The sequence below is a fragment of the Drosophila serrata genome, unplaced genomic scaffold, assembly GCF_035046125.1.
Source record: "Drosophila serrata isolate PLE 108 unplaced genomic scaffold, ASM3504612v1 contig_293, whole genome shotgun sequence".
Classification (NCBI taxonomy): Eukaryota; Metazoa; Arthropoda; class Insecta; order Diptera; family Drosophilidae; genus Drosophila; species Drosophila serrata.
The window spans coordinates 3,379,413-3,407,391 of record NW_028257191.1 but is presented as its reverse complement, the minus strand read 5'-3'; the positions used below and the strand labels follow the sequence as shown (position 1 = coordinate 3,407,391).

The 27,979-nt window shown below is 35.8% G+C and overlaps 2 protein-coding genes across 13 annotated transcripts in view; one reads left to right on the top strand and one right to left on the bottom strand.

Annotated features, from left to right (window-relative positions):
* The first annotated feature begins 146 nt into the window (after nucleotides 1-146).
* LOC110184229 (cytoplasmic 60S subunit biogenesis factor ZNF622) lies at nucleotides 147-1,836 on the top strand. Its single transcript, XM_020952689.2, has 3 exons — nucleotides 147-924; nucleotides 982-1,344; nucleotides 1,429-1,836. Exons 1-3 carry the CDS (start codon nucleotides 403-405, stop codon nucleotides 1,777-1,779), a joined length of 1,236 nt encoding a protein of 411 aa, XP_020808348.1. The 5' UTR covers nucleotides 147-402; the 3' UTR covers nucleotides 1,780-1,836.
* Nucleotides 1,837-2,015: 179 nt separating this feature from the next.
* The window catches only part of mnb (minibrain), a 28,007-nt gene continuing 2,043 nt past the window's right edge, over nucleotides 2,016-27,979 (bottom strand). For 4 of the 12 annotated variants that reach the window (XM_086836852.1, XM_086836850.1, XM_086836851.1 and 1 more), the window contains 8 exons: nucleotides 19,675-21,105; nucleotides 15,603-15,763; nucleotides 14,090-14,224; nucleotides 10,325-10,496; nucleotides 10,096-10,263; nucleotides 9,751-10,037; nucleotides 8,814-9,690; nucleotides 2,016-4,151 (listed from right to left, as the gene is read on the bottom strand). In XM_086836852.1, the coding sequence (XP_086692978.1) occupies nucleotides 3,172-4,151; nucleotides 8,814-9,690; nucleotides 9,751-10,037; nucleotides 10,096-10,263; nucleotides 10,325-10,496; nucleotides 14,090-14,224; nucleotides 15,603-15,763; nucleotides 19,675-19,732 (2,838 nt within the window). In that variant the 5' untranslated portion in view covers nucleotides 19,733-21,105 and the 3' untranslated portion in view covers nucleotides 2,016-3,171. Of the gene's footprint in view, nucleotides 4,152-7,380; nucleotides 7,891-8,813; nucleotides 9,691-9,750; nucleotides 10,038-10,095; nucleotides 10,264-10,324; nucleotides 10,497-14,089; nucleotides 14,225-15,602; nucleotides 15,764-16,902; nucleotides 18,125-19,674; nucleotides 21,106-27,979 lie in introns of those variants that run through there. The other 8 variants (XM_086836854.1, XM_086836856.1, XM_086836857.1 and 5 more) reach the window with 5 other exon arrangements.

The window sequence follows — 27,979 nt, the reverse complement described above, 5'->3', positions numbered from 1 at the left end:
AACAATATTTGAAAAATGAAAATTAATTCTTTTTTTTCAGCTGAATCAATTTTCAATTTTAAAATTGATTGAATTCAAACTTTTCCACCGATTACACTTTATATAACGATATTCATTCACACACTGATATATCGAATATTTAACTATGCTATATCGATACTCATACGAAAGCATCGAAACATCGATAGCTTGATATATATTCGACAACTCCACCACGTTTGTTTGTTAATCATTCGCAAATAATAATCATTATTATCAGGATCCGTTGTGAAATACGCCTTACTATTCCAAATTCAAATACAATTCAGAAAGAATTGTATTTGTAGTGCATTGTGGTGATCTATCTGTCCGAGATCAACGCAGCTTGTTCCCAGCAATCAAGATAGTGGCCGAGGCTGAGGAATGTCGTCGCAATTCACGTGTCTGAACTGCGATGCCCGTTTCGCCAGCGCTGATATCCAGCGTGAGCACTACAAAACGGACTGGCATCGCTATAATCTCAAGCGACGGGTTGCCCAGCTGCCGCCGGTGACGGCGGAGGAGTTCCAGCAGCGTGTGCTTAGCGCTCGCAGTGCCACCGATGCGGCATTGGAGGAGCAGAACATTAGCGTCTATTGCCATGCCTGCCGCAGACAGTTCGGAAGCCAGAAGGCCCACGACAACCATCTGAACAGCAAGAAACATCGCGAGCTGCTGGCCAAGTTCGAGCGCGACCAGATGACGGCCAGCGGCGGAAGCACCAGCACTTCGGCCTCTGTCTGCACACGGAGCGTGATGGAGCCGCGGCCACATCCAGCTTTGGCCGCTGCTGCGGCTGGTAAGGGTCGTCTGGCCTTTGCCGAGCGTGCCACAATGAAGGATGACCAGGAGGGCCAGGAAATGGACGACGACGATGATGATTTTGAGGACATCGAGGAGGAAGAGGTATGTATGCTTAACTCTCAGAGTAGCAACTGGTTTATATAATTGATTGCTCCACAGGTGGACTCCGATGAGTGGGACAAGATACCGGAGAATCCGCTAACCGAACGCGACTGCCTATTCTGCCAGCACACAAGCGAAGATCTGGTGGAGAACCTTAAACACATGTCTGTCGCGCACTCCTTCTTCATTCCGGACACCGAGTACTGCACAGACATCGAGGGCTTGCTATACTATCTGGGCGAAAAGGTGGCGAATTATTTCATTTGCTTATGGTGCAATGATCGTGGCAAGACCTTTTACTCCCTGGACGCTGTACGCAAGCATATGCTCGACAAGGGTCACTGCCAGATGCTGCATGAGGGCATGGCATTGGCGGAGTATGCGGAATATTACGATTACAGCAGCAGTTATCCCGATAATGTGAGTATCAACTAAGCCGCAATACTATTATCTTTCAATAACATGAATCCTAACTCATATTTCTTCTTATAATTCAACATACAGAAGGACGGCATGGACATTGATGAGGAAGTGGTGCCAGACTTGCTCGACGGCGATGAATACCAATTGGTATTGCCCTCGGGCGCTGTTATTGGACACCGATCTCTGCTCCGCTACTACCGCCAACGTCTACATCCGGAACGCGCCGTGGTGCTGAAGAAATCCGATCGCAAGTTGCACCGCGTTCTTAGCGAGTACCGGGCTCTGGGTTGGACGCAGACTCAACAGCTTTCGGCTGCACGCAAGGCTCGTGACATTCATCTGATGAAGCGTGTCCAGTCCAAGTGGCAGATGAAGCTTGGCTGCAAGGCTAATAAGTTGCAAAAACATTATCGTGCACAGGTTTTAATTTAGACAAATAATACTTAAATAAAAAAATCCCAAATTGTTGATTCCCGTGTAAAAAATAAATACAATTTGTTTTTTTTTTTCGCTTAAATTAAGCATTTGTGTTTGCGTTTTTTTTTATATATACATAGAATACATGTATGTATTTATATATATATATAAAATATATAAATATTTTGATGTATGTTTTTATATGTATATAGCCAACGATTTCTCGTCAAATCAAATAAAATTACATCATATAAATTAACAATTAAATAAAGTTTAATTTTGATTCGTTTATATCAAGTAAGATTATGTCGGTACGGTTACAGCATAAATTTAAACACTATAATTAGACAAAAAAAAAAGAAGTATCTATCGAGTAAAAATATTAAAACGATTTACGAAAATCCTTCAAGTGGAGCGCCCACACGGAACCACAGGATCCAATACGCCTCTCCAGGACGTTTTTTGGAGGCGTGTGGGCGCGGTAGTGAGAGCGCCAAGTGACTATTCCATAGATAAACTGCAGGTGAATGGGTGTCTGTGTGTGGGTCAATTTCAGCTAGTTAATGTTAATGTATTTTGTATTTTTTTTATATAGTATAGTGTACTTTGTGTGTGTGTTTGGGTTGGTTATGTGTGTTTCAGTGGGTGGTGGCAAGTCGGAAAAATACATCATAAAATAATGTGTAGGCTTTTTTTTTTTTGGTAATTAACATGATTCCAGAATATCTTTAGTTCTCTGTTGGTTTTCAATACAAAAAAGGTTATCTTTGGATCTCGGAATTATACATAGATTTTAAAACTTTAAAATAACTTGATTCTGCTACTACTATGCTGAACATATTATTTTTAATAACTTGTCGTTGAACAAATTTAACATCATTATCAATATTGTTTTCAGTGATTTTTTTTGTTATCCTTTTGAGACACTTCGTTACACGTTTCATAGCGTAAAATCGGTTGAAATATTCCTCTCGCAGGAAATCAAATGTTTTGGTACTTTTGAATTACTGATTAAGTGTATTTAAGAAAACTAAGTCTGTTGTCTACCATAAATTTTATATTAAAAATGATTAAGAAATTTAAACTATCTAAAATACAATTTTTTAGGTGAAATTAAAACATTAACTTTGACCGAAACAAATCGAGAACAAAGAATAAAAGCCTCACAAAGGTATCTCCTTGTGATATGATGTTAAATTCCCAATCTTGACACCACCCTTAAATTCTGCTGCACTGGCGGGATGACAATTTCGGGATGGATGGGACTTGGGCTTGGATGTGTTCCTTCAGATGGTGCAATAAATAGCAGCAGAGAGCGGCGAAAGGTGGTGTGAACAAGATAGATACATATATATATGTATATATATAATGCGGGCAACTTTAAAACTTTTTCACTTTGTCTATAGGCTAATGTATAACTACAGGATTCTGTTGAACACAAACGCCCACCATAGGCGACGACGAGGAGGCATCACTGCTGCTGGCTCCAGTCGTTGAATTGCTGCCACCACTGCTAACATTCTGGGTCACAGCAGCGTGTCCGCCAGCGTGTCGCCTCTGGCCGCCGCCTCCTCCGCCGCCGCCTCCTCCGCCGCCGCCGCCGCCGACACCAGAAACCGACACGCCTGATCCCGCGGATGAGGACGACGACGATGGGGGAGGCAGTAGCAGGGGCATTGGCATTGGCATGGGCAGTTGTAGCGGCAGTGGTGGCAGCGGCAACGGCAGCTCGCTCAGCGAAGCTGGCGTCGTGCCATACATCGTTCCAGCGGGCTGAGATGGATAGAGGAAGGCATTGGCATTGGCGTTTGACACTTGATTTGTACCCGGGTTGCCACCGCCCTGTCCGCCACTCGCCGCTGTAGCGCTAATTACACTCGAATCGGTCATCATCAGATGCGAGGCAGCTGCAGCCGCCGCTGCAGCTGCTGCTGCTGCCGCCGCCGAGGACATGTTGCCATAGTAGGGCATCGAGTTGGGAGCATAGCTATTCGGTTGCAGCTGTAGAATTGCCGGCACTCGCATTCGTCCATGGCCATTCTGTGGCGGCATCGGTGGCGGATCGCATTCCATGGCGTGCGGATAGCTGAGGCTACTATGGTTGCCCATGCTGTTGCTGCTGTGGTTACTGCTGCTGCTGCTGCTGATGTTGTTGTTGTTGGTGGTGTTGCTGATGCTCTGATGGTGACTGTTGCCATAGAGACGATTGTGCCGGGCTGTGCTGCTTCCGGGACTGATGTGATTGAGGCTGCCCAGGCTATTGCTGCTGTGGTGGCTGCTATTGGCCAACGAGGGCGGCGGATGTCCAACGGTTGGCTGCAGGCTCAGGGCGGAGAAGTTGTTCATCGCATTGGCAGCGGCCATTAATGGGTGGATAAGTGGTCCTCCTGCAAATTCAATTGAATTGATTTTTTAATAATTTGGTTAGAAATATTCATAAATTGTACCCTCCTCTAAGCCCCTAAATGAATTCTAACCATTTCAATACTATATATATATTTTTTTTCTTTTTTTTTTTTGTTGATTATATCATAAGATTTTATTAAAGATTTTTTTCGCTTTTTTTGTAATTTTTGTTTTTCTTTTTTTGTTCTTTTGGTTTGCTTTTATTTTTGTTTGTTTTTTTCTTTATGAATTTTTTTGTCGTTTTTTTTTTATTGGTTTTGGTAAAGTTTTCCATTTTCAGTTTAATCGTAAATAAATTATTTCGTACTTATTCAACTTAAACCATCATCTTTTCATTATTATATTATGTATAAATGCCACATATGATTTCACGTGTCTATATGTCTTCTGTTGTGTTTTTATGTGTGTGTGTGTGGGTGCTAAGGTTTTTGTGGTCTCCCTTTTTTTTAATTCATGAATTCCTTGTGTTTATTCTTTTTATATATATTTTTTAATTTATTTTGCAATACTGTTTTCGTTAAGGAGGTTTCCCTCTTGCTGTTCGTGAAAAAAAAATGCATTATGGTCTTCCCCGATTTTCTCCCAATTCAATTAATTTATTTCCCCATCTTCCCCGCCCCCTTTCTACTATTGCACTTTCTTCTACGCTTTTATTTTCGATTAACATTCGTGTGTTTCTGCTTTTTAAGTTCGTCGCGGTTAACGGTTATCGTTTATCGATTATCTTTACTGTTACCGTTAATAACCTTGCATTTTCATAATTTTCAGTGTGTGTGTGTGTGTGTGTGTGTGTGTTGTGTAATTATGTGTATTGTTGTCTGCTTATTGTGATTTAAATTTATTCACTTATAACACTCGCTTCGTCTAGTTTTAATATTTTACACAAGTTTCGTTAAGTGTCTCTCTTGGTTGCTTTTAAATTCTTGGATCTTGGTTTGTGGTTTCTTCTGAGGGCTAACCGCGCTAACCTCTAATGTTTATTATTAATATTTATTTATATATTTCGTATCCATTTGTCTGTCGTGAGTTTTGTAGGTGTCTAATAAAATTAATTGAGTTTTTCTTTTTGTTTTTGTTTTCCGCAATAATTACTTGTAAGTGTTATTTTTATATGTAGATTGTAGGTATGTTAATTTATTAAATGCTAAAGGTTCATCTCTTTAGTACGTACTGATTTTAATGCTGGCTATAAGATTTCCTTTGCTTAACTCTGATTTCCCATACAATTTTCATTTCTTTCTTGCTTAATAATCAAGTTCATTCTTTGTTTATTATGACTGTGAATTTTGCTTCGTTTTTGGTTTTTTTTTTATCCTTTTTACAGACTATGATTTGTGTTTGGTTTTTAACGCGTATGATGCATATTTGTCGCTCTATCGATAAGTTATCAGCTTCATTTATGGACTATCGCATTTCAATCATTACAATTAAAACTATCATGTGTGTGTATATATATATATTTATATGTTTATTTATCGCTCTTTCGATTCTGAGACTATGTGTGTGTGTGTGTTTGTTATTCAACAAATTTAGCCAATTTATTTATTAACAAGGCCTGAACTTTTCAAGGAATAATGCAGCAATCGAAACAATTTAGAGGTTTACATAAAAAAATAATAATAATAATACATAAAAAAATAATAAAACAAATAAAAAGGTTGTTTTATTATTTTTTTTTATTTTTTATGGGAGCTAATATTTATTGTGATTCTGTTCTTTTCTTTGTTTTTTTTTTTTTTTTGTATTTTTATCACAAAAGAAAGCGACTACCGCTTGCTCGCTCGCTCTAATTCGTCTCGTTTCCTGCGGCTACCGTTAAACGGAATCCTTGCAAAACAAAATCCTCGAATGAGAGAGAGAGAGAGGGAGAAAGTGGGAGTGAGTGAAAGAGAGTGAGGAAGCCATTGGTTAACTAATGAATACCCTTTAATGCCCAAGGAAACCGTTATAAAAATATTTTTGACCAAAAAGGATATCTAAAAAGCTTAGTCCTTACATAATTTTTATCATAATTATAGTCAAAGGAATAGAAAAAAAATGACTAATTCATAGCTTGAATATAAATTCCAAATTTTATGAATACCTTTAAATTTGTACAAAAATTTAAATATATTAGGGATTTAAAATCCATTAGAAATTATGTGAAAAAGTTTATAACAACCAAATGTAATTCATACAAATTCTAAATTGTTGCCAACATCTTAATATATTTTAAGGGATTTCAAAAACTTAGCAATATAATTTTGTAGAATAAAGAAAATTTGATAGGCATTAAAGGGTTCTCAAAGTTAAGGGAACAAAAAAAAAAGAATGTAAGATTTACAAGCCATAATTAATTGTTTTGTTTTTTAATGGTGACCTTTACCTTTTTTGTGTTCTTATGAATTTTTGCTTGACGCATTCTTTACCACGATAATTTTTGCTTAAATTTTCGCTTTTTGAATTTTTTACATTCCTACGTTTTACACTTTTTACAAACTATGATTTGTGTTTAGTTTTTAATTCGAATGTCGTATATATCGCTGAGATCCATATCGCCTCGTACTTTTCAATTTTGAAATACTCATTGTAGCACTTATTTGAATTTTGAAATATTGGATATCGCTCATAATTACTTTTCGTTATTAGAATACAAATGAATATGCTGCGCTAAAAAGGGGCTAGACTGAGGTGCGTTTAATGTATTCAAATTATTTAAAGAATTGTTTAACTAAATGTTGTCTTTATGATAGACATTATATCATTTTGAATCATTGAAGAATTTACTATCTTGTTAAGAAATATATCCTGTTAGGGACAAAATGCTGCTCAGCAAAGCCCCTGGGAACCGCATATTCATTCATAATCTTCACCCATCGATTCGAAAGGAGCCACATTAGTATTGCCGAAACGATATATACATGTGTACTGCTAAGGGATTGCTGTTTTCTTCTTGTTTTTTTTTTCTCTCAGTGTATCATTTCCTTCTTACTTATTTGCATATAAGATGTATGTATATGTATGGCAGTCGTTAAGAAAGTCGTTAAGGATTCCTTGTTTACTTATTTCATTGTCTTAATATTATTACTTATATATTCGCTTTGTTTAATTTTTTTTTGTTTTGTTTTTCTAACAGTTTTTACTTCGTACAGTGCTATGACCCTAAGTACTTACACTTAAGTAAGTGCCTGTTGCGTTATTTTAAGTTAGACAAAAAAAATAGGTGAAACATTTTACACATGAGATTGTATTTAATTCGACAAGAGCCTTTAAAATGCGTGAGCATATTACATTTTACATATATACTAAGTTGAACAAAAAAAAATACAAAAAAAAACAAGAGACAAAAGATTAACAGATGGTGTGGGAAAACTATAGTGTAGTTCTAATGTTGCAAAATATAAGAATAATTATTCTTGGTTCCTGCGATCTTAGGGAAGAGGGAGTTAGACAGAGTGTGTAAAGAGAAACGTGACTATTTACAAGTTGTTGAATAAATGCAGTAATGCAACTTTAAATGTTGCACACACTGCGTGTTCTTGAATGTACGTTGCATGGTTACTTGTTGCACACGTTTCATGTTGCCTGATGCCGCGTGTCACTAATGTAGCTTATGTTGCTGCTGCTGCTGCTGCTGCTGTTGTTACTGATGTGATATCCTTGATGTTGCTGCTGCTGCTGATGCTGATGTTGCTGTTGCGGATGTTGTAACTGCTAATGTTGCCGGTCATCGGCGATCATCTATTATCCATCCATTTGTTAGCATATTTGTTATTAATTTTGTTTAGATTATTTTATGTAATCGTGTGTGTGTAGGTTCGAAAAAGAGAGGAGTTTATCATTGACTTGACGTAGGAAGCTACTACTTTTAGCTACGTTTCAATTTTTAACAAATTCATCTTGGACATTGCTCATACAACAAATTAATTAATTTAGAAACTAAGCGTCAAACTAAAGATAAAACAAAACAGTTCTTATACTTGTAGGAGGACCTTATATTAATAGAAATAAGATTATACAATAACCAGAGAAAGAGAGAGCGATCATATTATTATAAGGTCTTTGCTATAACAAAGTTTAACTAAATATTAATTAATTATCAATTACAAATCATAAGCCATAAAGTACACACAATTTGATAAGATTAAGACCTAATATAAAACAATATGCGAGAGTACAGGATTTCTTTACAGCAAATCAATAAATAATAAAATTCATTTCACACACACAATAACACATGATGATCAATATTCCATGCCAACTACAACAAAATCCAGCGAGATGGCTATATCATTTCGATCTAGCTCAGTCAAAAAAAAAATATAATATAATCAACAAAAAAATAGGGACAAAATTCTCTAGCTACAAATGATGAGTGTAAATAATTTAGGATCAATACTTTAGGTGATCAAAAGCACCATTGATTTCAGCCTCTGTAGCCTTTTACTTGTAAACCTTATTTATATTAACTCCTTAAATTGTATTTAATTCGAACAAAATTATTTAATTAAAGGTCTTGAATTTTGCGGTAATACATTCAACACGTAAATAGTCTACAGATAGCACTTTGGGACCTTTGATTGTTCACCATAATATCGACACATTGATTGACTCCAAATAGGGTATCATTCCAAATGTAACTGGATGACCAGTAATGTACTCACCATGACACTGGGCATCCGACGCACTGCCGGGACCTCCATGTGGTGGCAGCGGCAGGGACAATGGCAGGGGCATCGCCTGTTGTTGCTGCTGCGCCGCAGAGGATCCGCCTCCGACTCCAGATCCCGTTCCTGAGCCAGAGGAGCCTGTGGCTGATGATGAGCTAACTGCTGCTGCCGCCGCCGCAGCGGCTGCTGCGCTTGATGAGGAGACTGCTCCGCTACTGCTGCTATTACTTGCTCCCAGGCCGCCGCCTCCGCCGCCAACACCTCCGCCTCCGGGTCCGCTCGAGCCACTGGAACCGCCAGCTCCGCTAGAACCAGAGCCACCAGCGCCGGCATTCGCTGTGGCGCCCGCACCGCTAGTATTGGTCGCCTCGTCCGCCATGCGCTTGAAGAAGTTGTGCTGCAGGGCATAGTAGGGCGTGACCCTTGTCTTGGGGTCAAAGTCGAGCATGCGCAGGATTAGATCCTTGAACTTGAGATAATCGGAGACAGAGTGGCCAGGTTCATCTAGACGTCGGCCACCCGGCCCACCAGTTTCCACACCAAGAATATCGTGCAGTTTGCGGGATCCCGGTGGCTTGTACTTGCGTCCATTCTGATTCTTCTTCAGGACATAGGAGCCATCGGCCACGATTTTGTCAAAGAACTTGCGGGTCTTGTGCGCCTGATCGAGCAGGTACTTTGGCGGCATGCCCAGCACCTCGACAATCTTGTTCATCTGGTCGACCTCGTTGCAACCGGAGAAGAGCGGTTCGCCGGTATGCATCTCCACCAGAATGCAACCCAATGACCACATATCGATGGCCAGGTCATACTGAATGCCCAACAATACCTCCGGTGAGCGATAGAATCGCGACTGGATGTAATGGTAGATCTAAAAAGGGGATACAATATATTAAAAACGGATTTTGGTAAGGATTTTGGTGCTACTTACCCGCTGACCCAGTTGACAGGAGCTGCCAAAGTCAACGATCTTGATCGCCGAACGCTTCGGGTTGCACAGCAAGATATTCTCCGGCTTCAAATCACAGTGAATAATGTTCAGTTCGGGGGTGCTGAGGAACAGCAGCGCAGTGCATAGCTGCTGGGCGAACTTGCGCGTGAGGTTCAGCGAGACGCCCCGGAAGTTGGTGTTCCGCAGCAGATCGTACAGGTTATATGAGAGCAGCTCGAACACCAGGCACAGATGGTTGCGCCACATAAAGTGCCGTTTGAGCTTGACTGTAAGAACGAAAGGATAAAATATATGCCATATACATTTGTGGCAAACAATACACACCGATATAGTATTTGTTTTCGGCATCCGCACGATTCATCATCTCGAGCAGCTTGACCTCGATCTGTGCCTGGTTTAGGAACGGTTTCTTATTCTTAATTATCTTGATCGCCACATGGCATTGCTCCTCATGATCGTAGGCCTTCACCACCTGACCAAAGCTGCCCTTGCCTGTGCAACATAATTAATTTAGTAAACTTCAATGAATCAAGTTAGTTTTCATTTATCTCACCGATCAGCGAATCGATCTCGTAGCGATCCAGAAACTTTTCGCCATTCTTGATTATATAGTCGTGATTATCGTCATCATAGCCATCGTTATACAGCTTCCGCTCCTTTTTATTGGACGAATCGTCATCGCCCTGCGTTTGCTGGGCACGGCGTTTCTTTTTCGCATAGTAAACCTATAAATACAAATTTATTATTATTATTCATATATTATTAAATCTAATTAATATATAATTATGTAGCGATATTGTCATAATACTTGTATATATTTTTATTGATATATTGATACAATGGAGGAATCATTTCCGACCCTATAAATCTTATATACTCTTAAACAGCATGACCAGTAAGTAACTTTGATCAGTAAGTATTAATGAAAATTAAGTATCTATGACTAGTAAGTAATGATCAGTAATTAATTATGATCAGTAAATATCAATGCACATTAAGTAACTCTGAACAGTAAGTATCTATGATCAGTAATTAGCTATGAGCTGTTATCAGCTATGAGCAATAAGTAACTATGATTAGTAAGTATCTATGACCAATAAGTATCTATGACCAGTATGTATTTATGTATGAACTGTAGGTATCCATGACCAGTAATTAACTCTGAACAGTAAGTATCTATGATCAGTAAGTATCTATGAACATTAATATCTATGATCAGTTCCTAACTTTGAACACTAAAAAACAATGATTTGCAACTTTTGAAATACAACACATATCTGAGACGGGGCCGGCAGCAGGCACTTCGTTCCGGGGATATTAGAACTAGTTGGGAATCGTATGTTCAGAAGTGCGAGATTTATTTTGAAACCAATTTATGCTATTTCAATGAAACTATGGGGTTATTCTTCTATATAATTTTACTAGTATATAAGTCGGAGGCAAAGCGAATCGGTAAACTATATATATACATATATATAGCTGTCATAGGAACGATCGGGAAATTTTTACAAATAAAATTAAAACTTTTGAAAATCGGAATACTATAAAGTATAACTTCCAGAGCTTAAAACGCTGTGACGGAATCATTTCCGGCCCTATAAATCATATATATTCTTGATCAACATCAACAGGGGAATCTTTCTAGATATCTCCGGCAGAAAATTTTGTTTTCTAAATTTTTCAATTTGTTTTTAAATAAAAAGGGGTTACATCGTGAAAATTTTCAAAAATTTTATATTTTAAATTGAGTATGCAGATTTATTAACACTACAAAAACTAACTTGGGACCGCTTGCCAAATTAAATTGTATGCTTTTTTGTCTGAGTTATGAGTTTTTAAATTTTAATTTGCCGAAAATATATACATATAAAAATATTGATAAATATCAAGGGTATTTAAGCTTCGGCGTGCCGTAATTATCTTTCCATCAAGTTTTAAATATGCTGGATTAAATTTATAGTAAGCCCCTAGTTTCTAAATTAATTAATTAATTAAAAAACAAAATTGGCGTCCAAATAAGTTAGAATTTCAGGTTTAATAAAGCAATTACCACCTGTCCTTAACTAAGTAAAACTATTATAAACCCTTCCACTCATTTTTCTTTACTCTTTTTTTAAATAAAAAAAATAAATACCGCAACAAAAACAAACCCCCAAGAGAAACGCTCAAATGCTATTTATTAATTAAACCCTTCCACTTTCACCCATAGAATAAAAAAATATATATGTATATATATATATTGCCCCGACTGCAGGTGGTAAATTTAATTAATTGCATTGCGTTGGTCAGCTGACAGTTATCCCGTTATTTCCACTTCATCAACGCGACCAAAATGAGAAAATAGCGAAAACGAGAGACACGAAAACCGGCAAATGGAATAAAAATAAAGGGGGGAAAGCGAAAGAGGGCGACGCCCCTCCTGGCCGCCCCTTAGCTCCCCCCGCCACGCTCTCCCTTGCATGGGAGCGGGTCAAAGGAAGGAGCAAAAAGAAGAAAGAAAGAAAGAAAAAAAGGTTGCATGCAGCTTGGCGAAAAAAGTTGTTGCTAACGCGGCAAGCTGGTGGTGGAGAGAACGAGACAGAGACACATTGCAGACGCTGCCAAGAGAGCGCCAGAGAGCGACTGTGCAAATGTGTAAGAGAGCGGTTAGAGAGCGTTAGAATGGAGTATAAACATTTTTCAACAACGCCTAAAAGACGCCTGCAAAAGCAGTCCTTGTTTAAGGGACATACAACTTTTTCTTTTCAAATTATTATAATTTGTTTCTTGAAATTAATTTTCTTAAGCTATCTTAGAAAGTATTTATGGTTTACAGAATGCTTAGGAGATTTCTTTCTCTTCTAAGGCAACTCTCTTGGATACTCTTAAGTCCTTACTATTCTCTCTTCCTTGCTTACTTCCTTCTCTTTTTCCCTCTCTCTTTTCCAGAGAGTCAAAAAACTGTAGCATACAAAACGGAGACAACAAAAAAGGCAATTGCTGTATTACGGCATAAACATCTGCAAATGCATCGGTAACTCCAACTGTATAGCCTGTGACTGTGACTGTAACTGTGAATGTAACTGAAGCTGTAACTTTAGCTGTAACTGTAACTGTCACTGCAGCCATGTGACGTGTGCCAAGAACAGAGCAATCTGCACCTGAGCACCTGTCAAAAATAGCCACTGTAACTGGAACTGTGACTGTCATTATGTTAAATAATCGCTTTACTGTTAAGCGACATCAATACCTCAAAGCCATTAACGTTATTTGTACCAAATAACGTTATGCCATTAAATCACAAAACATAATAAATACTGTCTTTGCATTCGTGGGAAATATAAAAAATAAATGTACTTATTTTTAAGAAATTTAAACAATTTTAAAATACAATTACAGACTTTAAGGGTATACAAACTTTGGCTTCTTGCTGACTTTAGCTTCTATTCTTGTTTTTGTTTATAAACTATTTAACATAAGTACATCTACATTATAAATTAAATTGGAAAATACTCCTAAAAAATATTAATTTTAATTGGAAAGTAACTCTATAAACAAGGAGTTTTCAAGGAAAATACTTCTATTGGTATGAAGGATACTATAATCGACCTATTAATACCATTTGAGGAACCACACTTCTTGCGTGCAAGTTGTATAAATATTAACATGAAACTAAGTATATATGTTATATGACCAGAAAAGAGGACAATCACCCAACGGTAAAAAAAAATAAAAAGCAATTTAGGGGCGACGCTCTATCATATATCGTCATATCCTTATGTATCAGTTGTCATGAAAGCCAAGATATTGCAGGCTCTTTTGTTTTTGTTTAGAACTTGGCAGGAAAAACAGGAGACAGTTGCGTTGCGTGCGTTTTGGTTGCTCGACTGCTTTCTGTCTCGCTTTCATTATTTATTTATTTATTTATTTATTTATATACATATATATTTTCCTTTTTTCTCTTTTTGCTTAGCTGTTGTCAACTGAGGCGGCAGACGACGTCAATCGAAGTCAACTGTCAGGGTGTGAGGGGCGATTGACCCGCCAAATAGGGTCAAGGACAAACGTATCTTTAGCCCAGCTCAACGCCACAAATATCCGCTGTCAGCAGATAGTCACACACCACCTCACCTCCTAGCACAAGACAAAAGACGAAAAACCCCCGAAAAAATTCCGATCGTCATAGGAAAATTAAATTAAATCAACGGGATGGATGCCAAGGTTTTTCTTGCACCGCGAAAAAGATTAAACTGAACTATCTAAATATACTTTAGACTATTATTCTTAAGATTTATATTATATTATTATTTAATATGATTACAAAAAATTAAACACTTACCTCGTTGATGTGCTTGTAGGTCTTTATCAGATCAACGCTCAGCTTTCGTAGCGGTCCTGAGGAGGGATCCCGAAAATGTGTGGGTATACGGGCCTGCATAGCGCGCACCTCCGACGACGACGAGGGACTAGAGTGCTGTGAATGGGAATCGAATGGAAAAATTATATTAATTACTTTTGCATATGGTTGGGTGTCGAGTGATGGTACAGTGGTGTCTGTGACGAAGTAAACTGGAGTATTATATGCCTCCCTTATATGACAACTACTGTGATTGGGTTTGATATCGTTAAAGAGCTTTACAGAGATTAGGTGTACCATTAATATACCTAGAAAATTAGTTAATCAATATGATTCTGAAATTAATATAAAATCAATTTGTATATTTATTTCTGCATTTTTAACTTGCACTCCATATAACTATGATCAGTAAGTATCTATGACCAGCAAGCAACTATGATCATTAAGTAACTATAAGCAATAAGTAACTATGAGCAGTAAGTACCTATGAACAGTAAGTATCTATGATTAGTTCCTAACTTTGAACACATGTAAACAATGACTTGCAACTTTTGTAACACAACACATATCTGAGACGTTGCCGGCAGCAGTCTCTTCGTTCGGGGGATGTTAGAACTAGTTGGGAATCATATTCACAAGAGTGTGTAAGTATCTATGAACCGCAAGTAAATATGAACGGTAAGTATCTATGACCAGTAATTAACTCTGAACAGTGAGTATCTATGATCAGTACGTAACTATAATCACTAATTAACTATGCTGAGTAATTACCCATGAGCAGTAAGTAACTTTGATCAGTAAGTATCTATGATCAGTATGTATGTATGTATAATCAATAACTAACTTTGAACACTTGTAAACAATGACTTGCAACTTTTGTAACACAACACATATCTGATACTTAGCCGGCAGCAGTCACTTCGTTCCGGGGATGTTAGAACTAGTTGGGAATCATATGTTCAGATGTGCAAGATTTGTTTCTGAACAAATTTAAGCTATTTCAATGAAACTATGGACTTATTCTTATATATAATTTTACTCGTATACCATTTGGAGGATGACGAATCGGTGGACTATATATATACATATATACATATAGCTGCCATAGGAACAATCGGAAAATTTTAAGAAAAAATATACCTTTTCCAGTTTTCAACAGATTTTGATCAAATTTAATATATAGCCATTATATATTATTCTAGAATTTTTGTGTAAAACTTTATAAAAATCTGACTACTATATCTTGTTTTTATATTAGTTTTATTTATCAAATTAAGCTGACATTTATTTTACCACATTAAGGCTTGTCAAAAGTTTGATTAAATTTTCTTTAAATATTTATTTGAGTAATTTCTAAATGCAATTAAAATGTTATACTACAGTTTAATATTTTCAAATAATTCAAAACAAATATATATATATATATCATAACTTTTGCATCTAAGAGAAAGTAGGGGGAATGTTTGGATTGGATTTAAAAATTCTTGATACTCACATGATGCATGACATCTCGATGCGTGGCAGGCAGATCGTCCTCGGCAACAAAGCGTCCATAAAGCGGGGCATGACGCTGTCTACCGCCGCCGCCGCTCCCACTACCGCTGCCCTGCGCTGCATCGACGGCGACGCTGCCCGCGCTGGACCCATAAGCGGATACTAAGGATAAAAGAGATAAAGAAAGCGGTATTAGATCAGATCAGTATATATATATATATATACAGAGTGTATATAAAGCTTAATGTGCTGGTTCATTGACCGAATCGCTTTGGTGCAGAAATGCACCTGTTTTCGGGGCACACCTGACGCCGTCACCGCCAAGAGTTGCCAAAATAGTGATAAAAGATCGAGTAAAGAGCGGAGAAGGGTTTAAGGCAGGTACACTGAAGGAAATGGGGAGTAATTCTGTACTTGTATATAGTATATAGTTTATAGAAATATAATTCAAAGGTATATATTTTATAACAATATATAAATATTTTTAGAAGTACATATTTTAGCTAAAGCTTTGTTGTTTAGCTAATTAGTTATTTAATATTGTATTATTATATTATCTTTAAAGAGATAAAAATGTTGTCTTTTATTATTATAAAAAAATGTATACATTTTAAAGGAATAAACCTTTTCCTCAATGTTTATTTTACATTATATCATATTAAAATTGATTGAAAATGTCTCATATTTTCTCTCTGTGCACTGTGCAGTAGGAAGAGATAAATGCTCTACCTTAATTTTAGAACCAGACGGAACTGAAATTATTACACAATATGCAAGCACTATACATAATTCTGCCGAATTCTTTTACTTTTTTTAATTCTTTTTTCCCCTAAGTCTCTCTACTTTGACCATTACACTTGCGCACTTTTTCTGTTTTTTGTTTTCCTTTTTGCTTGGCTTGTGCAACGAAAATAGACACAACGAATATAAACAAGTCGCCAAAAGAACACGAAAGCCAAGCAAAAATATACTCTATTTAACCTCAAGAGATAGTAATGTTTTCTTTTAAAAATATACAATTTGGATACCATTTAGGTTATAAAAAACTTGTTTACATATCTGCTCCGCTTTTTATTTATCAATAATCAGTGACTTTAATATTAAAAACTCCAATGCTCATTATCCTAAGTTGGCCTTTAGTTTACAACCAACCGCTAGCTTTATATAAATAAATAAATAAATATTTAAAACAATTTGATAAAGTATTTTTTAATGCTCTTCTTTCACTTGATTCTTGTATCTCAAGTAAACCAATTATTAATTAATATCCGGTAGCCCCTCCCCCCCATCCTTTAGCTTACAATTATAGATTGATGGCGCCAGTTCACACCTTGATGATTCCAGTTGAGTTCCCAACAGATTGCCATCGACTTGATCCACATCCACAAGATTGCTCCACGCACTTTTTGGCTGGAATTTTGAGATGATTTGATGGGCGCCGGCAGTGCCGTCATCCTGATTGCCATTTGTTGGCCAATTTCTGACACGATGCTGGCAGCCAATTTGCGCCAAATAATTGATGTAATGAGGCGGATGATTGTGATTGTGATTGTGATTGTGTATGTGGTGGTGGTGCTGATGGTGGTTCTGGTTCAGGTTCAGGTGGCCATCAGGTGCCCAATCAGTGGTGGGGGACTTGTCAACAGCATCCCTGCCGTTTGTCGTTGAATGCCAATAAACTAGAGCTGCCGACATGATGTTTGTCCTTTTTGTATCACTTTCTCACTTTCAGATTTCTATATTTCTAGTTTTTCCTGGATTTATATTAAATAAATCATTCCACCATAGCTTAGTTAAGTTGTTTTGCTTTCCGAGACAAGACTTTACTTTAGTACGATCCGCGTCGCTTGAAAATTAAACGCAAACTGTCGCTGCACTGGCCCCAAAGGTGGCACTCGTTGTGTATAATAGTCTGCGTTTTATTTATACGGAACCGTATTCTCTGTCGCGTCTACTTGCTGTTTTCTTTAGCTTTTATTCTGTATTTATGCTGAATTTCTGTTGGATCACACGAACGATCTACAGATAGCGATTGGGAAGTGCAACGATCATCACGATCTGATAATGAAGATGCCCGGTGACAATTTAATTAATTTAAAATAAACCAGAGACCAGTGTTGGAAAGACCTTTTTGAGGAGATCAGTGTTGGCAAGTTTGAATATACAACGTAAAAAAATTTTCCCCATTTAAACCAACATTTGTAATTAATTACTTGCTTTGATTTGGTGAGCCAGTCAAACCCTAGTTTTATATTTAATAAACAAGCAATAACTTTTCCATTGAGTCTGGAAATAAATATTGAATTCAAGTGAATCTGATCAAGATACCAAACCTACGTATTGAATGACAATTGATTTATTCGGTTTAAATTTATGTTTTTCAGAGAGTGTTTCTTCCAGTTGCATTGTTTACCAAAGGTGCAATATTTCTGTCTTTCCATTTGGCCAGAAATAAAGCGCCAATTGAGTTTCATATTTTTGAGGTAAAGGAAATTCGATAATAAAAAAAAGTAATGTAAAAAGAAAATAAAGTCAAGTAGATCGGGAAAGCGAGACGACGCTGGTGGGTGGGGAAAACAGTTAGCACTTGTCTCGTGCTCGCAGAGATACATATAAATGCATTTTCTTTGTTTCGCCTTTTTGCGTTGTCTGTTGTCAAGACAAGGAAATCAAAACAAAAGCACATTAAAAAGGAAATTTAAATAAAATGAAATTAATTCATGAAATACAAAGAAAGTGTGCACATGAGTTCATTTAATTGTTTAAATTCAAATAAGAGATATTATAACATAGCGCGCATAATAGACAAGTAAGTTCTAAAGTTTTCATAACTTTTAATTTGGAAATTTAATAGATTTCTCTAATACGATGCCCTCATTCGATTTTCCAAACTAAACACTTGCTGTAGCAATTAGAAAATGTTTACTTATATACAAAGAAATTCAACGCTTGCCAATCAATGGAAAAGTTAAATGATAAATGAGCTTAGAGCCCCTCAAAAAAAATAAATGAATAAAAAAGAAATAGAGTCGGTTAGTTAGCAGCGTCTATTTATAGGAAACCGATCCTATACAATACGATCCGTGGCGAATCCAAACCCTTGCTTTCCTCTCAATTTCTGTCGCGTCTGTTGGTCGAAAATAAAAATAGTTGACGACATTTTGCGTTTTGGCCACTTGCATTTTGGCCCAGGAATGGGGATGGCATTTATAAACAACCTCCATCGATAATTGCATTTAAAGGCGGGGGACACAACGACATCCGGAACAGGTGACTCACCATCAAGTGCCGGGGGTCTCGGGTTCCTGTTCCCGTTGAAAAGCTAATGTCATGAATTACAGCAAGTTGTTGTCGCGTCCACTTGACAAGTTTATGAACAGATGGCGCCAAGCTAATCAGGAACACAGGAACACCCCCCGCCCCTCACCCCCTTTAGGTTTCCAGGTGACAAATAATGGGGGAAATCCCCGATTCCAGAGTCAGGGGGGTTTTCAAACAGTACCAGGAACAGTACGATGGATTTTGGGGCGAAAACAGTGACGATGATGTTGAAGACATTGAGTGCCAGGTTGAGTGATAAGCAAACAGTTGACACTATATATGTATATATTTGTTGACTGTTGACTGAATGCAGTGATATTGTTGCAGGTTGGTAACAGCTGGAATTAGCTGCTAAATTGTCAATCAGCAACAAATCTAAGCTCTACCCTCTCACATATAAAAGTTCATCTGGTATTGTCTATTTCTATACACCCAAGTCCACATTTGACCAACTTATAAAGATCTATCCACAGAGATACAATGGATACAATACCGTGGAATGGATCCTCATATGGTTTTAAGGTTTTTACCCCCGAATAAAAGGGAAAATCAGATTTGTTTAGTAATAAGTAACATTTTTTAAGCAAATTTTAGTTAATTTTTTCAGAGACAAAAAACAGAAACACATTGGTATAACATACACTTAGATATCCTGTAGATAAACCTAATACTTTGCAGTTTTAAAATTAAATTAAATTGTTTTTTTTTTACGAAAATTTAAATAATGCAATAAAAGGATAATTAATACTTACGTTTCTGTTTATTCTTATCCATAACGCCGCCGCTATTCGTATCCTCTAATCTATACATGGGGACTGATGTTTGTTGGTTTTGCGCTGATTAATGAATCGAAGATTGCTTCTCTTTACACCTACTATATATTAGTTTATATATATGCATATATACACATATATATTTGTGATTATATATATACATATATATATACATATATTGCGTTATTTGTTCATGCGATTGGTATTGATTGAAGTAAATAATGAAACATTTGCCGAATTTTTCATTTACTTTTTATATATTATTTATATTAACTTTAATTTATTTTTGTCGGATTTGCTTTAGCTTTTCGTTATATACTTTGCTTCTTTTTATTCCTTTATGTCGTTGTTGTTGCTTGCCTATTTGCAACTTTGTTGTATAATTTGTATGTGTAATTTTTTTACATTTTTGTTGTTGTTCGTTTACAAGTTATTAATATTGTATATTTACGGTGTATGGTTTTATATGTTTTAATATATATATTCTCGTATATATCTTGATGTGAACTTTTTTTCGTCGAATACTTTTTGTTGTTGATATTTTGTTTAAAATTATGAACACAAGATATTAAGTCTTTTGTTGTATTTTACCTCCTTGTTTTTGTTTTTTTTTTTTTTTTTTGTTTGTTTCCTTTTTGCAATTATTATTTGCAATTGTCAAAAGAAAAAACACACATTTAGTTACAACAGAAAAAAAATAGAGAAGAAAAGGAAACACTTTGGTGTTGAGTGTTGAAGAGTGAGACAATAAAAGCGTACTATTACTGCTCGCACATTGAATTATTGGTGGCTTCTTCTTGCTGCTGTTGTTGTTGTTGTTGTTGCTGATGTTATTGTTTATTTACCGTTTACCGTTTACCATTGCAATTACACAGACACATACACCGACAATGGGCGGCGTGTGTGTGTGCTCTAATGAAAACAAAACACACACACACACGCGATGCGATGCGACGCGACACGACACGCACGCAAGCACACACTCACACTCACACCCACAGAGGTGCGCGCGAGGGAAATCTGAGAAGAAACCGAAAAGCGTTGTATTTTGTTGTTGTCGATTTGGCTTTCTTTTGCTTTCTTCGCAATGCGATTCTTCTTCGTTTCGTTTTCTCCGCGATTCGTTATTTGGGCTTTGCTCTTTTTTATTTTATTGTCGGATTATTTTGCTTTTGGAGCTGGTTTAATTTTTTGTTCTGTTTTCAAGTTATCGTAGTTTTTGTTTTATGTTTCTGGTTGTTGTTTTTGTGTGTCGCTTTTCCCAACATTTTGCACAAACATTATTTTTTAATCACACACGAGGTTTTAACCAAAAATTACAAAAACTGTACTGCATTTGGTGTTGTTTCACTTATGTTGACGGTTTTTCCTTGTTGTATTTCTCGCTCCTCTGTAAAGTTGTGGTTGCTGCTGGAATTGTAAGAGAAGAGTGTTTATTTAATTAACTAATTGAGTTATTTATTGAAAATATGCCACAAAGGGGCGGAGGTAATAAGGGAAGAGGGTTTTGCGGCATACACTAACGGCGCAAATAAAAATAATAAATAATAACAATCAAGAAAAACACGCGCTGCCAGCTCTCTCTCTCTCTCTCTCTCTGTCTCAGTGGCTCTCTCTAGAGCTGTTAACTCACTGTTAAGTGGCTTTCTCGAGAGAGCGCTCTCTCTGGCTCTCTGCCGCTCTTTGGCAGGTGAACGACACGCGACGCAAAAAGCATGCGTATGTGTGCGAGCGGGAGAGGGCGCGAGTTCTTGGCTTGGCTTGTGTTTTTTTTTTGTTTCTGTTCTCTTTTATTTTTTTTTTCGTTTTTTTTTTACATTTGGCCGGGGCGCCGCCTCTAATACGCACACAGGCACACATATACACCTGCATCAAGCTCGCCTTGCCTCTGACATTGCAATCACACACATACACACCAAACACAGCCGCAATAAGAGACAGCTGTTTCAAGTTCGATTTTCGATTTCGATTAGTTTTTTTTTGTATTTTTTATTTGCCTGTTGTCAAGGCGAAAATTTGGTGTGTGCATTTTAATTACAAATGTTGATTAACCCCTGCAAATACACGTTATACGTGAGAATAAATGTATTTAAATTAGTGAAACAAAACACAACACAACACCACAAAGCAAAGCTCTGCTTTTGCTAATGTTATTACTGTTGTTGCTTTTGTTGGTGTTGTGGTGAAAGTGGCATTATTAGCGTTTTGATGTTGTTACTTTTTTCGATGGTCTTTCGCTGTTGTTGCTATTATTGTTTGTTTTTCTACGGCACAAACACATCATGTCGGCAAAATTCACATTTTGGGATTTTGTTGCCAAGCGAAAATTGGCATGGAATGAAATGGAATTGACCATCAGACAACAAGCGAGACTAGGGTTGCCACCTCTCTATATTTCATCTCTTCTTTTTTGAAAATGGAAATCAACAGGAAAGGTTTCCTTTCGGTAGGCCGCAGATTATATACCCTTTGCAATTTAAGTTTAAATATATAGTTATTTTATATGAACATTTTTTGGACAAATCAAAGTTTAAAAAACTCACAACTCAGTCAAAAATGCATCGGAAAGCGTTCCTAAGCTTGTCTTTATTAGGTTAATTAATCTGCATACTCTATTTAAAAATTTTAAAATTTAAAATTTGTTGTTAATTTTTTAAAGTTTTAACGATGTAACCCCTTTAAAAATTTAAATTTTTTTTTATTTCTTCCGGAGATGGCTAGTTTGACTCGGCTGTTGATGCTGATCAAGAATCTATATGATTTATAGGGTCGGAAACGAGTCCTTCAAAATTACAAGCTTTTGATTCAAATTAAAATACCTTGGAGGGGTATAAAAATAAATGAATAAATTTATAACAAAATAGACCATTTCCTTTTTATTATTTTTTAATTAACTTTAAATACTAACTTTACTTGTACTTATAAATTTGCCGCCACTGTAAACTCAGTAAAAGCAGTGTGTGCGTGTGAATTTCTGCAGAAACTTATTAACGCAATGTACCAGCAAAACAGAACAAAACCAGTTTCCAAAAAAAAAAAAAAAAATAAAATAAAAAAAAAAATGCTAAAAGCCTGAAGTCTTCGCAAAAGCGAATCATTCATCTCCACCTTCTCTTGTGATTCAGAAAAATATATAGGAAAAATGCAGTGCGTCACTTCTATGCACTTTGTGACTAATAATAAGCAAATAAGCACAAAGTAATTCCCCGGATCTTGGCAAAGCATCCGATCATGCGGCATTCGAATGTTAAGAGTTAACCCCTTTTGTTGCCAACTGACCGAGAGCTTATCAGTTTATCAGTTCATCAGTTCAGTTTAGTTCGCTTTGTTGTGACGTCACAGGCGAGTGGCTTACATTTGACTTTTCACACTTTTGACATTATTCATTTGCATGGCATGGCTCTCTAGAGCATTTATTTTTTAATGCTTATTTTTAGCTTAAGCGGCCGGTAGAGCAGCAACAGTTTTTTGCATGGTTCATCATTTATTTTTGGGCCAACACAAAATCGACAGCAAAAAGAAAAATAAAATACAACGAAGAAATAGAAGGAAAGCAACACACACCCACGCACTCCCAAAAAAAAAGAATAATAATATGTACATATATGAGGATGGCAACCCTAGTCAATAAATATTAAAAGCGAATAATATTTTCTCCTGGTTCCGGGTTATTTGGGAATATTAACATCGTACTTATTTATGGGGTGATTATTTATGCAAGTATTTACTAATTACTCTACCGCACTCGAGTTCTATATTAAAATTTATTTCAAGTTATTAAATTTTATAAACAAAAATATATTCCAAAGAAACTAATTAAAAACCACATAATGAAAATGCAACATCAGAAGAACAGTGAACTGCTGGAAGGTAATTCAGCCTCCTATTAAAATTCAAAATAAAAACATGCATTAATTGCAGGTTGCTGCTTAGGCAGAGATCACTGTACCCTGGCCCACACATAGAAAAAAGAAAGGAAAGAAAAACTTTATGATCAGCGCGGCGGCCGTTTGACGTCAGAATCGGGTTGTCTGTCTGCTGCCAGTGTTTGTAGTGGGTGTTGGTGTGTGCGTGTGTACGAATGTGTGTTGGTCTGGTTCAGTGCTCGTGCTCTCTTTCTTCTGACTGACTTTCTTCGCTCTTCCCCCATACTCTCTTCGGCACCCACTAGAAAACACACAAAGAAGAAGACGGCGCGTCATGTGGTGACCCAAATCGCTCGTGTGACTTTTTCCATTTGCGAAACCGTTTTGTTTAATTCAATTTGCGTTTTGCGTGCACATTAAATGCTGTTACTAAACTAATAATAAATCATATTTTTGCCATGTGTGTGTGTGTGTGTGGTTTTTTTTTTTTTGCGCAACATGTGGCGACGCCCGAAAAAAGTTTTTGTTATTAATATTCCGTACTCACACCAGAAATACTACCTATACTTCAGTTTGGTGTGTCCGTGCTCCACATTTTCTAGGTGTCTACTAAAAATACTTTGTAGGCGTTTTCCGCTTCTTCTTTATTCATTAGTATTGCTGATTAGCAAAAAATAAATAAATAATAAAGAGAGAGACTAATCAAAATAATACAGGACAACTTCCACAACCCAAACCTCACTTTCTGTTAACTATAAATATATAAACAATAAAACAAACTATATAAATTACATATTTTAATTGCTTAAAAGAATGTGTAATTTATTTAGTATCTTATTATTAATATATTTATAAATAATAATATCTATAAAGAAAGTTTCTTTGATCTTATTTTGCGAGTGATCTGGTTTTTAATTACTTTTTGAGGGGAAATCGTTGCATTTAAATAAGACTTTTAGTAAAAATAATAATGAAATATTTGTTAATTTTTTTCAACTAGATTAAATCTTATAAAAGTACCTATTAAGAAAGTTTGACTGTGATAATAATAAAACGGCGAAACATGGACGGTTATTGCGCTTTTGAAAGCACTTTTTCAATGGAAGATTGTGCAAAAAAAAAAGAGGCAGCGAAGAATTTATGCTTTCTTTCACTCCCTCTCCCCCTTTTCTTTCATTCTCTCCCACCCTCCCTCTCGCCCCCCACATATGTGCCGTTTGGCTAAGTGCGTAGTAGAGCAGGAAGAGCGACAAAGAAAGAGAGATATATGTATATGTATAGGGAAGAGAGAGCGAAGAATTTACATGCCAGTGGCAGCAGTTTATTTTATTTTTTGCTTTCGTCTTCTTATTGTTGTTGTTGTTGTTGCTGTTATTTTATTTGCCTTTTTCCCCCCTCTACTTGGTTCAAAGTTTAATGACCGATTTTGCCTTTGTCGAAAACTGAAAAAATAAGAGAATAAAAACTCAAACAAAATAACGAAATGAAGTGAGCGGCGCAGTCGCAGAGCTTTGTTCTGTTCTCTTCCCATCTTCCTCCCACAAATATACAAACACAAACACAAACACACACACACACATGCCCACACACAAGGTCAATTAATAAAGTTGATTTTTGCTCAATACGCAATAGCGCAAAAATGTGCGAATTTAAAATATAAACACTAACAAGTGGGCAACGGTGGCGGACAATAAAAAAAAAGAAGGATAACTTTAAACAAAATATCATACAACAGGAAGTAAAGTTTTTTTTTAATTAAATATTTTCTAGTCATTGGAAAAACAATCAGACAATTTATATCCTTTAAAAAGTTTTATAAATAATAATTAAAAAAACCAAACCAATCATGAGTATATTTAAACAAGAAAAGATCAGCATGTTTTATACAAATATTTCCATTTGTTTATATTTAGAAAGAGTATAATATAAGTATCTTTCAACAGGAAGTTTTTATGAACAGTAAGTAACTATGATCAGTAAATAACTATATTCAGTAGGTATCTCTGAGGAGTAAGTAACTCTGAACATTAAGTATCTATGATCAGTAAGTAACTATGATCAGTAATTAACTCTGAACAGTAAGTATCTATGACCAGTAAGCAACTATGATTAGTAAGTATCTATGATCAGTATGTATGTATGTATGATCAGTAACTAACTTTGAACAATTGTAAACAATGACTTGCAACTTTTGTAACACAACACTATTCTGATACTTGGCCGGCAGCAGTCACTTCGTTCCGGGGATATTAGAACTAGTTGGGAATCATATGTTCAGATGTGCGAGATTTGTTTTTGAACAAATTTAAGCTATTTTAATGAAACTATGGAGTTATTCTTCTATATAATTTTACTTATTTAAAAGTCGGAGCATGGCAAATCGGTGGACTATATATATACACATATATATATGCTGCCATAGGAACAATCGGAAATTTTAAGAAAGAAATATAACTTTTCCAGTTTTCAACAAATTTTCATCAAATTTTATATATAGCCATTATATGTTAATCTAAAATTTTGTGTACAATTTTATGAAAATCGGACTACTATATCATAAAGCTGCGTTAACAGTTAAAAAATACAGGAAAATTCAAAACGGTGAATGAAAAGAAAACAGGCATTACTTTATTGTTTTTTAACATAAATATACAAAATTTATAATGTATTAATTCCTAGGGATCGCTTTCATTGATTTATAGGTTCGGAAGTGACGGAAGCGTTAAAAGTTCCTGACTAAAATAATAATACTCTGCAAGCTAGCTATATCTCTTTGTTATTTGCTTAGTCGGTGTTGCTCGTGTAATTCAAAACTGCGCATTCATTGAGGACGGATGACGTCGCAGCTTTGACAATGGCATTGAAAATTATAATTTCGCAACAGCAGCAACAATAATAACAACAAGTAAATGCATCAACAACAAATAATAATAATAATATCTAAGAGAGTGGTTGATAAATAAGGGAACAGATGAAAACATGTATATTTTAAGTATTCATCTTTTTATTTCTAAAATTAAACCCATCCATAAGAAACATCAGTAACATTTCCACAAAATTTTAACCTGAATATGATTTTAATAACCTATTTCGAATGTTTTTAAAATTCTGAAATGTTTATGCATTCAAACGTCATATTGTTTAAATGATTAGAACTAAGGTCAACATAAAATGTGTGTCAAGTTTCAAACAATATGATGATAAGATCGAAATGATATATGTTAAGGTTAAAAAAATATACAATGAGAATACAAAGTATGTTCCAAGATCCAATTATAATATAGTCATGGTTTCTTTGACTAAAAAATATAAAAGAAAAACTAATCTGAATTAAATTTGTATATAATCAGGGGGTGTATTTTCCCGACTAAAGAAATAAAGTTATTATTTCACACAAATAATTAACGAATAATTACGCATTAAACAAAATACATTTTTTTACAAATCTTTCATTACTAAATTAATGCACATTAATTGCAGCGATTATAAAGCAAAATAATAATAATAACAAATCCCTATTGCTTCTCTTTCACTCTCATCAGCCAGCACGTGTGTAGAGAGGCATCTGGTTTGTTGTGATTAAATGACAGACGCGTCACCCCCGCCCTGGCTTTAAGCCACACGTGTTACGTAGTTAGTTACACAGTTAGTTAGTCTAGTTTAGTTAAATAGCTGCGTCAGCGTCGCAATTGCGCAGTAATTGGGGACCATTGAAATATTCTAGATACGCATTAAGCCCAACGATAGTAATCGGTGAAAGGGGAAAGGTCAACAATTAGTAGCAAGTGTTAATTAGCAATTACCAGAAAGTGCTGGGAATTATCGGATTGCAAAAGGAGGGGTTTTAACACAAATGTATCTGGTAAAATAGTTCTAAGAAATGTAGCTATTATCATACTTTTAATAGTTCTAAATACCTCAATACAGATTTCAAATTTAAACTCAAATTCTTGTCCCTGCATAAGCAAGGTAATTCAAATTAATAATGCTATTCACAATCTTCCTCTACCTATTAGATTATTTTTAATACTTAGTTAACTATTAAACATTCGAATAAAGAAACTTAAGAAGTACTAGTTAAATCCATATTTTAGCCAACTTCATATTTACAAATAAAAAAAACCGATATTCTTGGGAATTGTGGTAAACAAAAAAAATTGAGTGCAAAGCTTAAACAGAGGGGGAATTGTAATCAAAAAGAAGTCTTCTAAGAAATAAAATATAAATAAATAACATTGCAAGATAATATTAATTAAAACAAAACAAAAAATAAAGAATAACAAGAAAGAAAACTAACATCGGGAATTATAATACAGTTGTATAAGTATATAAGTATAAGATCAAATCGGAAATTGTATTATTAAAAACGATATTTAGAGTTATTTTTATATGAGTATAAACCGCATTCTAACCATAAA